This window comes from Cucurbita moschata, unplaced genomic scaffold (genome assembly GCF_002738365.1).
Source record: "Cucurbita moschata cultivar Rifu unplaced genomic scaffold, Cmos_1.0 Cmo_Scf00024, whole genome shotgun sequence".
NCBI classification, from domain to species: domain Eukaryota; kingdom Viridiplantae; phylum Streptophyta; class Magnoliopsida; order Cucurbitales; family Cucurbitaceae; genus Cucurbita; species Cucurbita moschata.
In genome coordinates, this window is record NW_019268540.1 from 1545790 (window position 1) to 1559275 (window position 13486).

A 13486-nucleotide genomic window follows, 5' to 3' on the forward strand; every position below is an offset into this window, starting at 1 on the left:
TTTTTTTTTTTTTTTTTTTTTGTATTCTCCCCCTCTTTTCGCTTCCTAAAGTAATCAAATCAAAGCTTGAACATGTGGGATCCTAAATCGAAAGTGATGTGTTGTATGTTGCTGGTGCAGTGAAGATACACTTTTTGCAATTGTGGTGCTGTGGTGTGCTTTCGTGTTTCGGCAACAGTGTGTGTGAGTTTTGAGTAAATTTTGTGATTTTGGTGGCTGGTGGAATTTTGACTGTTCATTGCGCTTCCTTGAATATGGAGGAAGAAGGGGAAGATGATCAAAACTCAAGTGAGTTTTGAAATTGGTAAAATTTGCATGGAAATTGGAATTGGAAATGGAATTTGGCAATTGGAATTTGCAAGTAACAAGTTACAAGTTTTAGCTTACTTAACCTTCTAATGCTTAATGAAGAAAAGGAAAAGGGAAGACAAAAGAGAACAGATAGACTTGAAATACCGGTTCATTGCGGCTACCAATAGACCTCATTAATATGTTTGACGTTCCATCATCGAGCAATATACGAACTTGAACACTGGCCGAGGAAGCAGCAGAAGCAGCTGCAGCCGCTGCTTGTGCTGCTGCTGCAGCAGCCTCCTTTGCTTTCCGTGATGATCCGCCCTTGGGAATTACAGGAAATCTAGGAGGTACAGCAGATTCAAGCAAAGCAAACCTGTCTCGACATGTATCCCAAGCCAAAAGCCTCGCACTTCCAGAATCAACAATGGACCAGTCACTTACTTTGTAGATGGAAAAGTAGGGAATATCAGGCCAAATTATAGCGAGGTACCTGCATCAAAATGATTGTGACTTTCCAATGAAACTACAACTTCTAACCAGATTCTTAATTTAATCTACTAGAAATCAACGGTGGCAAATAAAATAGATTCCCGGCCAATAAAATAGACATTTACTACATATATGCAGGATAAACAAAAAAAATACACCCACGTATTGGTTGCTTATTACTCGAGACACTGAAAATAATAGTTTTTTTTTTGTAATTATTACTCGAGACATTTATTATCTTTATAATTTTTAGTTTTCGCTTTCACTCGCTTGTAGAGTTTTTATCTTTTGATTATTTATCTTTTTTCATTTCATCAATGACTAGTTTTGTTAAAAGGAAAAAAGGGGGAAAAATCTGCTAACCCATCTTCTATGAATATGGATGCACAACCAAATATACAATTCATTTTACAAAAAAAGGTTCAAACAAGAGGAATAGGGGGCAAACTTACTTTCCGGAACTGCTAACAGAAAGAACCGAATATGCATCGTGTGGAACAGGAGTACTGATGTGCTTTTTGACCTGCTTTACTTGTAGCACCTCATCTCCCTTTAACCTTCCTCCTTCAGATAAGGATCCATTGTTTCCCAAGGATGGATTGGTTGTGTGTGACAATTGAAAATTTAGCAACTTTAGTTCCCTTTCAACGATATAAACAGCAGCATGCTCTCGGCTGCCTGATGGAGTTGGAAGAGGAGCTACTGCTGGAAGAGATCTAGCATCAAGTTCACTGATGATAACACCAATATTGGTTCCAGTAGCAACAAGATGAGGTTGTAAAGGATGAGCAATCATACAGTAAACCTGCAACATGAGACTGATGAGCAATCGTACAATAAGCCAGCAACATGAGATAGGGTAGCTGTTTGATAATTCATGTTATTTGATTTCGCTATGAGGAAGCAAAAAGAATTCTCTTGGGAAGAATAGAAGAAAGAAGAAGATGCAAGAACACCAAGGGGCTAAGAAGAAACCCCCAACAAAACAACACAGATCTAGGCGAAACCAAGACAAAACAAACTTATTAGGATAGTTACAAGATTCATGCTTGTGGTAAAAGACGTACCCTAACTTTCTTGTTTGGAGCAAGCACTTGAGGAGGGACAAGGGAAGAAAGTTCACAAAGAGGTCTTGTGAGAGCTGAGTACGTGGGATGGCTCAATAGCCCTGAAAAAGTTCAGGCATTAACCTATAAGAGCCTTGATCTAATAAGAAAACTGAAAAATCACAAATGAAATTTAATTAACCTAGAAATAGGTGGAAGCTGACACAAACTCACTGCTCGTTATTTCACAAAATGAACACAAGAATGCTCAACATTCTTATCTAACATAACTCATTAATCAAACGAAAAAATAACAAGAAAATAAAAATCACACCATATGTGGGAATCTTTAACACAAGTGAGAATATCAAGGTTTGGAGCTCGAGGATGACACCAAGATGCAACACTGTGGCAGGCCAATTTTGGAACAGGTTTGATGCGACGCAATTCCTGAGAAGAATAGATTAAATAGGCTAACATAAAATATTCAAGAGAACTTGGAAGTAGATGAGGTAATAAATATCTGCTAAACGCTTCAGTATTGTAAAATGTAATGAACTATTGATATGCAACGATACCTTAAAAGAGATAGTGTCCCAAAGGGCAAGTGTTTTGTCTGCACCAATCGTGATAAGTTGTGGAGCACCTCCAATCACTCTGGACAGTTCGACAGCTACTACCCCACCATCATGCGCCTATCAAGAATGCAAACGATCTATTTTATCATCATCCCAGTTCATTAATCTTTGAGGAACACACAACAAATATATTTGATCATGAAAAGGATATGTGAATACATTAGTCATCGAGTATTCAATTTCAAAGAAATAACCAGTTAGAGGTAAATAATGGAGAAAATTGGACAGCAAGAGAGAAGTCAAAAGCATAACATATTTAAACATAATAACTAACAAACCTACAAACAAAGTAGTTATAGAAATTGAAGGTAGAGGACGCACTTTTAAGCTTAGTTTTGGTACAAGTTCCCGTGAATCTTGGCTGTTGTCCGCACTCCAGAGTACAAGCAAGCCATCACTAGCACCAGAAACCAGAAGTGCCTGGCAATCAAATTTACAAATACAAAACTGTAAAAGATCCAGAAGGAAAGCAGGGAAAGCATTGATAAGGAAAAGAATATGACATGAAGACAGATAGCGAGTACATAAGAGAGCTAACTCAAAAGGGCAGCTTATTGAAATGCATATTTATAATTCAAACGTCAGTCCCTCAAACTTTACGTGCTCTCTCAATCTTGACAAAGTAAAAAAAGTTGTAGATTAAACCAATAATTAATGAATAAATGACCTCATTAGATAAAAATGAGAAGTTTCCTATCAAATTACTTGAACAGAGTCGATGTACCATCATACATTACAGCTAGATAACATTTTATGGAGTTACCTCACCCGAGGAAGCTATGAAGGTCATCAAACATGAGATTGATCCTTTATGACCTCCAGTATATCTACGCACTAGCTGCAAAAAAATTTGAAATGATAAAATAAGAATTAACAGTTTGATAATGCTATCAAACTTGGCCAATAAGTAAATATCCCATACCTTCCAGGTTAGCATTGAGAGGACCCTAATAACACCATCTGATCCACCAAAGGCCACAAGAGGACCATCTGCTCCTGAAGATTTAGAGAGGAACTCCATGCTGCAATATGGAAAGAAGACGAACAGTTTAGTGATCCAAAACCACTAACCACAAACAAAAAGATTCTGATAGCAGCTTAAATAACACATTTACCTACATTTCTCATGTTGGTATACAGAAATTGAGGCTTTAATTGAAAATATCAACTTTGAAAGATTTGGATTGTAAAAAGAAAATGGAAATTTTCATAAATTTTGAAATTCAAGCATTTGAATGCTAGAAAGAAAACGTGAAGTAAAATGTAGTCTGTATTGAGACAGACGTGTTCTTTTGCCCAATGCATGCATTAGGACGAATAAGAAAATTATTGACAGTGCAGTTACTATGTTATTATCACAGGAGAGGAACATGTAATCCAACAGTAATGTGTCATCTTATGATAAATAAAAACATAAAGTCCTAATAAATAAACAAGTTAAACAACAAAATAAAGAATGCAACAAGGTTAATGATTGTGTTAAGCGCAAACAATTCACGCAACAGCATTTGTCAACATGAGCATAGCTCAACTGGCATGAAGCATGTGTTCTTGACCAACAGGTTAGAGATTCTAGGAAAACACTGACTAAGGGCATTAGCCAAAAGAAAAGCCAAGACAAAGTAGGTGCATTAGTATTAATAGATTACAAAAATGCCTTAAAAATCTACTTTTCAAAAGACTTAAAAGGATGGAGCATCAACAAGGATCAATTCCATTAACAAGACAGCTTCTAAAAAATGGGAAACAAATTGTCAGTTGTTTCTAAGTTTAATCGTTCATTGTTAATTTCAGGAGGACAGGAAAAGAAGACTTAGATACTGTAACAGACTTAATTTCTCTACATTTGTATGAGAAACAAGATGCTTGTTGAAGAACACAATCCAAGGATTAGAAACATGGGATCGAAGAAGATGAAATAGAAAACATATAAATTACTTTTTACTGACTTCATTTAATGTAAAAGAGACAATGCATTGAAAAATCAAAAAAATATGATTCATTTCCTTGGCAGAGCCTTTTAAAATTTTCACTTCGATGCAGTACAGATTTTTGGTAACCAAATTCCTTTATGGTTACTCCTTTGAAACTGTAGTCCATAATATAAAACCTGAATAAAGACAAAGGTCAAACTCTGTAATAGCTCAAGCCCACCACTAGCAGGTATCACCGTCAACCTTATAAGTAATGCTTCGTTCCTCTCTCCAACCGTTGTGGGATCTCACAATTCACCTCCTTAGGGGTCAGCGTCCTCGCTGGCACACTACCCAGTGTCTGACTCTGATACCATTTGTAACAGCCCAAGCCACTGCTAATAGATATTGTCCACCTTGACCCGTTAGGTATCGCTATCAGCCTCATGATTTTAAAACGCATCTGCTAAGGAAAGGTTTCCACACCCTTATAAGGAATGCTTCATTCCCCTCTCCATCCAACCGATGTGAGATCTCACAAACTCAATCCACAAACACCAATCGAGGTATATCAAATTATTTTGTTGAAGTACTACTTTCAGTTCAAACATTCTTTGCGATTCATTTGAAGACAGTACAATATCAAGGAATCACAAAATGTAAATGGGACAGAGAAATCCTGGATTCCAAAACTGTATTCGAGATTACTTCCAGTCAAAAACACAAAATCAATCCATAAACACACTATCAAGGTATCAAACAGAGTGAAAACTTACCAGAGAAGAGATTTATTGTCAAGATCCTGCTTGGGTACATCACGGCCTCGCATTGTCACCAAGTCCAAGAATATGGCTTTATTTTCACAACAGATAACTAGAAAATGCCTCCCTTTTGTGGAAGGGGCAGGGGAACTCAAAGCTGATGTAACTTGATTGACAGCTGAAGGAGCTTCAGCAGCTACGGAACGGTTCCGCCACAGTTGCCAAAATCGAACGTCGTCGTCATAAAAACTCACCTGCTTCACACTGCATCAAACAGTGTATCCCATGAGTTAGTTTTCAAACCGATGCAGACAAAAGAAAACAAGGAAATGCTAGACTCACACCTTCCCCCTCGTATTGCTTCAGTCGGCTTCCCCTTCGAATCTAACAATCGCGTTCAGGAGACACAAATCAGCAGAAAATTTTCAGGTTACGATTCAGAAAATTGTTCAAAACATAAGAATTAAAGAAAAAAAGGAATCTCGACGGATCGAACCGAATTCGCCCTCAGCGAGCTTCTCCAACTTGGCACCAACAAGACGCCTCTGATCAATTCCGCCTGCTTTGAGCTCGTAAATGACCTGCCGATGCTCCCAATTCCATACAGAAACGTGATCCGACGCATCGGCGGTTACAAGCCATGGATGGGTCGGATGCATCTGTATCTTCACGATCTTCTCGTTCGAAGGCCGGAATGCTCTTAGCCTCAACATTTTTCTTCCCTTTCTTTAGTTCAGCAGCACCGGAACCTACTTCAATTCAACAGGAAAACCAATATTGAGATTCAAATCTCATGAACAATGCTAGCTAAACGCAGCTCTCGACTTCAATTTGTTGTCTGATTCTTGTGGTACTCGCCGGCGATGGATTTTATAGGAACGATGAAGGGATCTTCAGAAGTCCGGCGCTGGCTTCAGCTCAGAAGAGCAACCGTGCGCCGTGGCAAAGACTTGGTTTTTTTCCTTCCGGTACTTCGAATGGTCTCAAAACGACGTTGTATTGTCAGCTCGTCTGCTTAAAGTAACATTACCAAATTAACCTTTTAATAATGTATTAATTCTTTTTATACATTTTAATAGATAAAATACTAATTATCATTTATACATTAACGAGGATTCAATGTCTAAGAAAAGATTATTAAAACATACAAAAATATATATATATATATATATATATATAATAATTAAATGTAATTTTAGCTTACACACCTTTATTTCTTTTTTTTTTTTTAATTATTCTAAATCAAAATAACCATTATGAAAAAAAAAATTATGACCTAACTGCTTAAATAAAATACTGAAAATAATATTCTAATAAAAAATAATAATATTTCATTTAGCTTAGTATAATTTTAAAAAATTCAAGTTTTAATAATTACCGCACAATCTTAAAAACTTAAAATGAACGATATCATTTTGATAGACACCAAAGTCTAATCCGAATTGACTTAACATTTTGATAGACACCAAAGTCTAATCCGAATTGACTTAAATAGTCATGATATATATAAAGTACTTTCCTGATTGCCTCGGCAAGAAGACTAGAGGACTAGTCTTTGACCTATATCGAAGCAACGCCAGAATTTAATTAATATATTTAATGATTCGAGTTTCAATATTACAACATAGTTTTCAAGAACTAATTACTATAATAATAAATAAACCGACCACTTTAAACTTTCGAACGGGCTATATAACTTTCAAAGTTTTTACAAAGATTTTGCTCAACAAGATGTTTGAATAATTACTTCTATGTCAATCATTGCTAATAAATAGATACATCAATAATTTTGTGTTCCAAATAATTACTCGAAACCATTCAATCGAAGATACTAAATGCACGAATATTTTCTATATTGAATAAGTAAAAACTAGATGAACAATCATTCAATTAAGTGAATTACAGAGATTAAAACCCAGAAGCTGCTGGTTGTAGTAGATTAAGTGGATGAACAATCAATCTTGGTTTGCAGCAGAAAGTGTTGTCGTCCTGGTAAAACAAACCAAAAACTCTGTATTACCCTCAGCGCCCTTCAATGGCGACTCAATCCAACCTTTGCTGCAGAATCCAAAACTCTCCACACCCTTTATGATCTTCTCAAGAACCTACAGTCATTATTCAACAACCATGGTGTGAGCTACATTCTTCATTCATCCTATCCTATCAATTAAAGCCCATAAGAATTCTGCATTTGTTAAGCATGTGTCTTGTTTTAGTGAAACAGCCCAAAGCTCACCATTCGTAGATATTATCCTCTTTGAATCTTCCCTTTCGAGCTTCCCCTCAAAGTTTTTAAAACACGTCTGTTAAGGAGAGGTTTTCATACCCTTACAAAGAATGTTTGCTCTCCTCCCCAACTGAGGTGAGATCTCATAGTAAAACCCTCGAGGGGAAGCCCGAAAGGGAAAACCCAAAGAGGATAATATCTACTACCAGTGAGGTTGGGCAGTTACGTTAAGAATAACAAATGGACAAATGGACAGATAATTACAAAGGACAAAAATAATAAGTTTTAAGAGCGAAAGCCATCAAACTATTTTTTAATCACATAAAAGTGTCATAACCTTGTTAACTTTAAATGTTCTTATTATATAAAAATGACATATACTTTAGTAAACGTATCTTTGTTGTGTTCGTTGTGTTCGTGTTCTAGATTTAAATAACGTGTCACCATGTATACAAACTTTTTATAGTGCATAGATGATCTAATGACTGCTCAACCTCAGAAGTGATAATCTCAAGATAAACCAAGAATTAATTCCAATTAGAGAACTTCAGTAACATGAATTATCTCTCTAAGCAGGGTAAAAAGGAACAAAACATATTAAATTAAATAGAAATAAAGGAAGGAAAAATGTATACCTCCTGGTGAACTTGTGGATCTCTCACGATTCCCTTACCTCCTACCTGCAAAAAACCATATCTTCAAATGAATGGTTAACATAAACTTATTGTGTTAGATATCTATTTTATCACTCTGAGTTTTCATAATTTCGTCTATTTTTACAAGATGCCTGGTTTCCATGATTATCAGTAGATTATAAAATGATAGCATAGGTGCGAGTCAAGGTCAGCATCCACTGACACGAGCCTGCTACCTTTCAAGATATTATGCCCTAGGATTATCACATACAGAACTTTCACTTATGGCATCAATTGTTTTAATATGAATGGGGATTACCAACCAATTACATGGACTATGCATAATTGCACCTGTGACATGTTCAATTCTCTATTTAAGAAGCGACTCGAATAGCCTTCTCTTTTTTTCTTTTTTTTCTTTTTTCTTTTTGGTGAGAAGCCTCTTCGAGACCACGTTGATATTGTAGGAAAAGATGAGCTTGGGCAAAAGCTCATAGGTTGGTTGAATACTAAATTCTGCTTAGGCTATGTGTTCTGCTTATGCGCTACTAAGCCGGCACACAAGATTTTAGATAGGTTTCGTCCCCTTTTGGAAACACCTTCTTACTAGTACGAGCTAAGCCTGATGCAAATAAACTGAAAAAGGAAGATGTTGGTCAATTCTTTGTAGATGAGATGTAGTAGATGAAAGAAATATGAAAGGGTCTACACAGCACAAACCCACAAAAGGAATCCCAAGATTAACTACAAGAAGGGGTTCCAATCCAAAAGGATAAAACCAAGTGGAATAGCCTTCCCTTTTGAGACTAATAGTCTAAGTGACAGTAAGAGTGTGGGACTAGAAAGGTGGAAGAAAGCCATCATTGAAGGAAAGGAAGATCGGTACTTTTTCAGTCAATGTTCTTTTACATTCCCATTCACCATTTCTCCATATTTAAAACTTCATCAACGGCTGCTAGCTTTTCAAGATTACATCCTTTGAAATCGGTGGAAGAGGAAGGTGACCTAGGTTAATTGGGTAACATCATCGAAACAAAAGTGGTTGAAGGTCTTAATTAGACATATTAGCTATAATGCAAACCAAAAAAGCAGTCAGTACATAAGGGAACTGCCACACTCAAGAAGGGAAAGAACTCAGAGCCTTCTTACTTGTGATCGACGACATTCAAATTGAGGTTTCACCAAAGTAACAATTGTTGACGTTTCCTTCATTACATTGACCACAGCAGGCATAACCTGATACATAAACAAATAAGAGTATGCAAACAAATGGAATAAGAGAAAAACAAAAGTCTTAAAATGACCACTGCAAGACCTTTTGTTCAAAATCATGGCGCTAGTGACTAGTGACCAAATTTATACTATGGTATAAACCATACTTACATTGACCAGACCAAACTAATTAAAATAAGATAGCCAATAAGGAGCTACAATACAATAAGAAACGTCAAGTCTGTGGTCATTATTCATACTCCATAATTTCATTTAAAGGGAAAAAAAAAGACTTGAAAAGGAAAAGAATTGTGTAAAGAAAAGTTGTTTATATGCACATTAATTAGCTACAGACACCTAACTCCCAAACTTCTAATTTCCTCGCTCACATCCCGAGACTTTTAATCCCCAAATTTCAGAGGTCAAGATCGGAAAACTACCAAATTAATATGAGCTTATTCTTAAGACATGAGATCTCTTTTTGCACCTTCTTCTTTTGGTATCCTAGAAATGGAAATTTTCATTTAGTTCTGCAGCTAAGCATGTTTTAGAGCAACAACAAAGCAAAAGATTTGTTTTGCATGCCACACGGTATATTCACAACTTATTGAGAATAGAACTGGTCAAGAATATAAAATACTTCAGTGGGGCAGTGATACAAAAACACCAAATATTTGTTCACAGATATTCAGCCAAACCAGATTTCTACATAAAGTAGGAAAAGTGTTATCAATGGTTATTTGTCAAAGAACATCTTGACGGCAAATGAAAAGGAAAATTGTTTACTTTTTCAGCTTAAAAAACCAAAAATGTTTCCCTGCTATCAAAGTTAGATTAAACAAACAGTTGTGAAAAGTATCTGAAACCTTACCAAGAGAATAGAGATAAAAGAAAGGTCCAGAGTCACAATATCAACTTTTTGAGGAAGTCCAGCAAGATACCGTAAGTTCGTTCTTTCCATCACACAAACACGTTCATCTCGACGTATCTTGTCAGCAACCTAAAAATTCTGCAGATCAATGACGTATCACAGTGGAATAGAAGAAAGTGTGGGAGGCATTATTTGCTAGTTTCTCACGTAACTATAGAGGGTAGCAACAGTGAACAACGGTTTATCGACCGATCGGGTTAAGCATGCACTTATTACTATATTTGATTAGTTGGATGGTATTTTCTTATCTCTTAAGCCAGCAGATTTACTTTCTAGTCATTTCCCTTCTGAAGTACAACTTCTTCGATTCAATTGTTTATTGCATTGGAAAGATGGACAAATCAATGAAATTTCGTCAAACTTTTCTATTAGAGATAACTATTTGCGCATTCATCAACTGTAAACAATATTAAGTAGATAAAGATCAATGCCTTAGGAAGAAGTTTTAAAAATTTTACCTGCCCATAGCCAACATCGACTCCATAAACAAATGAAGCCCCATGTTGAAGCAAACAGTCAGTAAATCCTCCGGTGGATAATCCAGCATCAAGAGCAACTTTCCCATCAACATCAACACCCAGCTGTTCAATGGCAGCTTCCAACTTGAATCCTGCTCTGGATTTTGTGAAATTGTGAAATTACAGCAAAAAAAGAAGTTTGGATTAACTTCTGAGACTCTGTTTAATCTATAAGGAAAAACAGGAAGTTTTCAGCTAAGTTTTATCACCTACATACATATTTCGGAACTTCAGCAATTATCTCGACCTTAGCTTTATCGCCGACGGGTGTTCCGGCTTTACTGACTACTTTGCCATCTACCAATACTTTACCTGCATAGAAATTCATCTATGAAACACAGAAAGTGAAGGAATTCGAAAATGACTGAAGTTCGTCATCGTCATCGACAAAATTCAATCGAAGTTACCTTGTAATATCCATGATTGAATGATTGTTCGGCTGTACTGCTGATACCTTTCAACACACATCTCGTCCAATCTCTTCTTCTTTTTCCTAAATAACACAAAAACATCTTCATTCCACTTGCAAACAGATATTTCGAAATTCGGGAACAGATTGAAACCAAAAATCCTTACAAATTCAGAGACTGAATCTTTCCCGATTTGGCGACGGAAAAGGCTTTAGGAGAAGCAGAATGAATCCGGCAGCAAGTTGGCGGCGACACGAGAAAAATCCTCGCAAAATTGTTTCGACTCAGTAAGCATTTCGACATGATGGGGCGTCGTTTTTTCACACGATTATGAAAATTCTATCTTATTGGCTACTCCACCAAGATTTCGGCCTCCCGATAAGATTGGAACTTCGGCAAAGCTTGACGTTCATACACGAACACGAAGCATAGGATTTAAAAGAGGTTCTAGGTTAAATCTTCGTTGAATCAACAAAATTTATTCAATATGGTATGGTATGGATGATGAACATAGATAATCATCAAAAGAAAAAAAGGGGAAAAAAAATAACCAAATATTTGTTATATCTCTATTAAAATCTTATCGAATATTGTTACGTTGCGCCCTGACTCGAGTCCCCATGTCCGCTCTTCTCTGCCTGCTACCCAAGGAAACTACAATTTCGTTAGTGTCTCGGGAAAAGGGAAATGAGGCGTTAAAAGAAAACGAAAACAAAGTGCAGACTGATAGTTTACGAGGTTCGGGAGAGAAGTTGATCATCCATGGGATAGTAGTAATTGTGCATTAGATCTTAGTCACGATAAATTTATCGCTAGTACGATTCAATTAGGCTTCCTCACCAGTCTCGTAGGGGTCGATGCTTTCGACTCCCTAGCACAAGCCTAAACCTCCGAAGACGACATCCTCAATGTTCGAGGCTGGGAATTCAATCAACGATAAACGTTCGTATCAAAGGTGGGTAATCCTATTCAGCTATATCTGTCGAAATATTCTCTATGAAAAGGAACATAGTATGACTTTTTAGCTCGTTGGAAGGAATTCGTACCAACGAGTTGTTTGTCATCATAAATCAGCCCTCGCAAAGTTTTCGAGCGTTCCACTAAAAACTCTCATTTGTTGAAGGATCAATTACTAGAGTGTTGCGCTTCTCAAGGCCGGCCCTCTTCACCCTCCACCTAAGTTGCTCAGAAAAGGCCCAAAGCCAATCTCAGGAACAACTAAGCTTCATAGGGTCTTTCTGTCTAGGTGCAGGTAGTCCGCATCTTCACATACATGTCTATTTCACCGAGCCTCTCTTCGAGATAGTGTCCAGATCGTTACACCTTTCGTGCGGGTTGGAACTTACCCGACAAGGAATTTCGCTACCTTAGGACCGTTATAGTTACGGCTGCCGTTCACCGGGGTTCGGTTGCCGGCTCCCTTGTCATCAGGTCACTAACTTCGTTGACCTTCTGACACTGGGCAGGCGTCAGCCCCCATACATGGTCTTACGACTTTGCGGAGACCTGTGTTTTTGGTAAACAGTCGCTCGAGCTAGGTCACTGCGACCCCCAATCTCCATTAGCTATTTTTGACATGAGCTCTTTAGTCACAAGCGTGTGATATAGCTACACCTAATTCTAAACCAACGGTCCAAGCCCACACCAGCACTCTGAAGATTGACCACAAATAAGATATATTAATGAAAGGATGATGTAAATTGATAAATTTTAAAAAAATAAAAATAGGGTTTAGATTTTTACGGATGTAATTTTAATTACAGCAGTAAAAAACAGGGTAGACATTGATTAATTTTTACCTGAAAAGTGAAGGGAAAGGTTATTTTGGAGAGAGAAGGGAGTGGAAATATCAAAAACGGGAGTGCCCTAAAAAAGGGGGGAGAAAGAGAGAGACTGGTGCTGTACCTCAGTGCCTGCAACAAATACTTTTCGTTGTCTACTTTCCTCTTTCCTCTTATTTTGCTTCCTCTCTTCCCTCATTTCTTCTCTTTCTCGCTCTGGTTTGGATGTTTGTATTTAATGTGTTAGGTCAAGCATTTATTTGCAGTCTCCGGAGTAATTTCTACTCTATATCTCACTCCATCGATCGGGTAATCCTTTTTTTTCTCCTTTTTTCTCGCGCACTTGGATCCGTTTCTTTTACAATTGTTTGTGGGCTTTTGTTATTTGCGCTGTTTACTGTGATTTTGCTTCACTGTCGGAGCTTTTTGTGGCGAATATCTGTTCTCGAGGATTCGATTATGGAGTTTTCTTTTCCAATTTTGAGCTATTTTTGTGTTGTTGAAGATCGGTTTTCTGCTTGGTGCTGTTTTAAGATCTGTTTGTTTTGTTTTTGTCGAATTGGGTTTAGTTTAGGGTGGAAATAGGGTTTTTTTTTTTTTTTTTTTTTTTTTTTTTTTTTTTTTTTTT

General features: G+C 36.9%; 3 protein-coding genes across 4 annotated transcripts in view; 1 reads left to right on the plus strand and 2 right to left on the minus strand.

Annotated features, from left to right (window-relative positions):
• Window positions 1-6135, minus strand: part of LOC111460785 — a 12544-nt gene extending 6409 nt beyond the window's left edge. Inside the window, exons 1-11 of the mRNA XM_023104077.1 lie at window positions 5641-6135; window positions 5489-5528; window positions 5160-5408; window positions 3393-3492; window positions 3234-3308; window positions 2792-2890; window positions 2411-2527; window positions 2165-2282; window positions 1854-1954; window positions 1239-1591; window positions 457-787 (exon numbers count right to left, since the gene is read on the minus strand). Of these exons, the coding sequence (XP_022959845.1) occupies window positions 457-787; window positions 1239-1591; window positions 1854-1954; window positions 2165-2282; window positions 2411-2527; window positions 2792-2890; window positions 3234-3308; window positions 3393-3492; window positions 5160-5408; window positions 5489-5528; window positions 5641-5857 (1800 nt within the window). The 5' untranslated portion in view covers window positions 5858-6135. The remainder of the gene's footprint in view (window positions 1-456; window positions 788-1238; window positions 1592-1853; window positions 1955-2164; window positions 2283-2410; window positions 2528-2791; window positions 2891-3233; window positions 3309-3392; window positions 3493-5159; window positions 5409-5488; window positions 5529-5640) is intronic.
• Window positions 6136-6898: 763 nt separating this feature from the next.
• LOC111461240 (putative rRNA methyltransferase YqxC) lies at window positions 6899-11576 on the minus strand. 2 transcript variants are annotated; one of them, XM_023104760.1, is made up of 8 exons: window positions 11244-11573; window positions 11075-11160; window positions 10877-10979; window positions 10608-10764; window positions 10090-10218; window positions 9156-9242; window positions 8007-8051; window positions 6899-7249 (listed from the first exon to the last, which is right to left on the minus strand). In XM_023104760.1, exons 1-8 carry the CDS (start codon window positions 11378-11380, stop codon window positions 7100-7102), a joined length of 894 nt encoding a protein of 297 aa, XP_022960528.1. In that variant the 5' UTR covers window positions 11381-11573; the 3' UTR covers window positions 6899-7099. The 2 variants fall into 2 exon arrangements, with proteins under 2 accessions (XP_022960528.1, XP_022960529.1); XM_023104761.1 differs by lacking the exons at window positions 6899-7249; window positions 8007-8051 and adding an exon at window positions 8444-9034 and having other exon boundaries at window positions 11244-11576.
• A 1356-nt stretch (window positions 11577-12932) lies between these two features.
• LOC111461257 (FRIGIDA-like protein 3) overlaps window positions 12933-13486 on the plus strand; it is a 7686-nt gene continuing 7132 nt past the window's right edge. The window contains exon 1 of the mRNA XM_023104789.1: window positions 12933-13167. The gene's annotated coding sequence lies outside the window, so the exon portion shown is untranslated. The remainder of the gene's footprint in view (window positions 13168-13486) is intronic.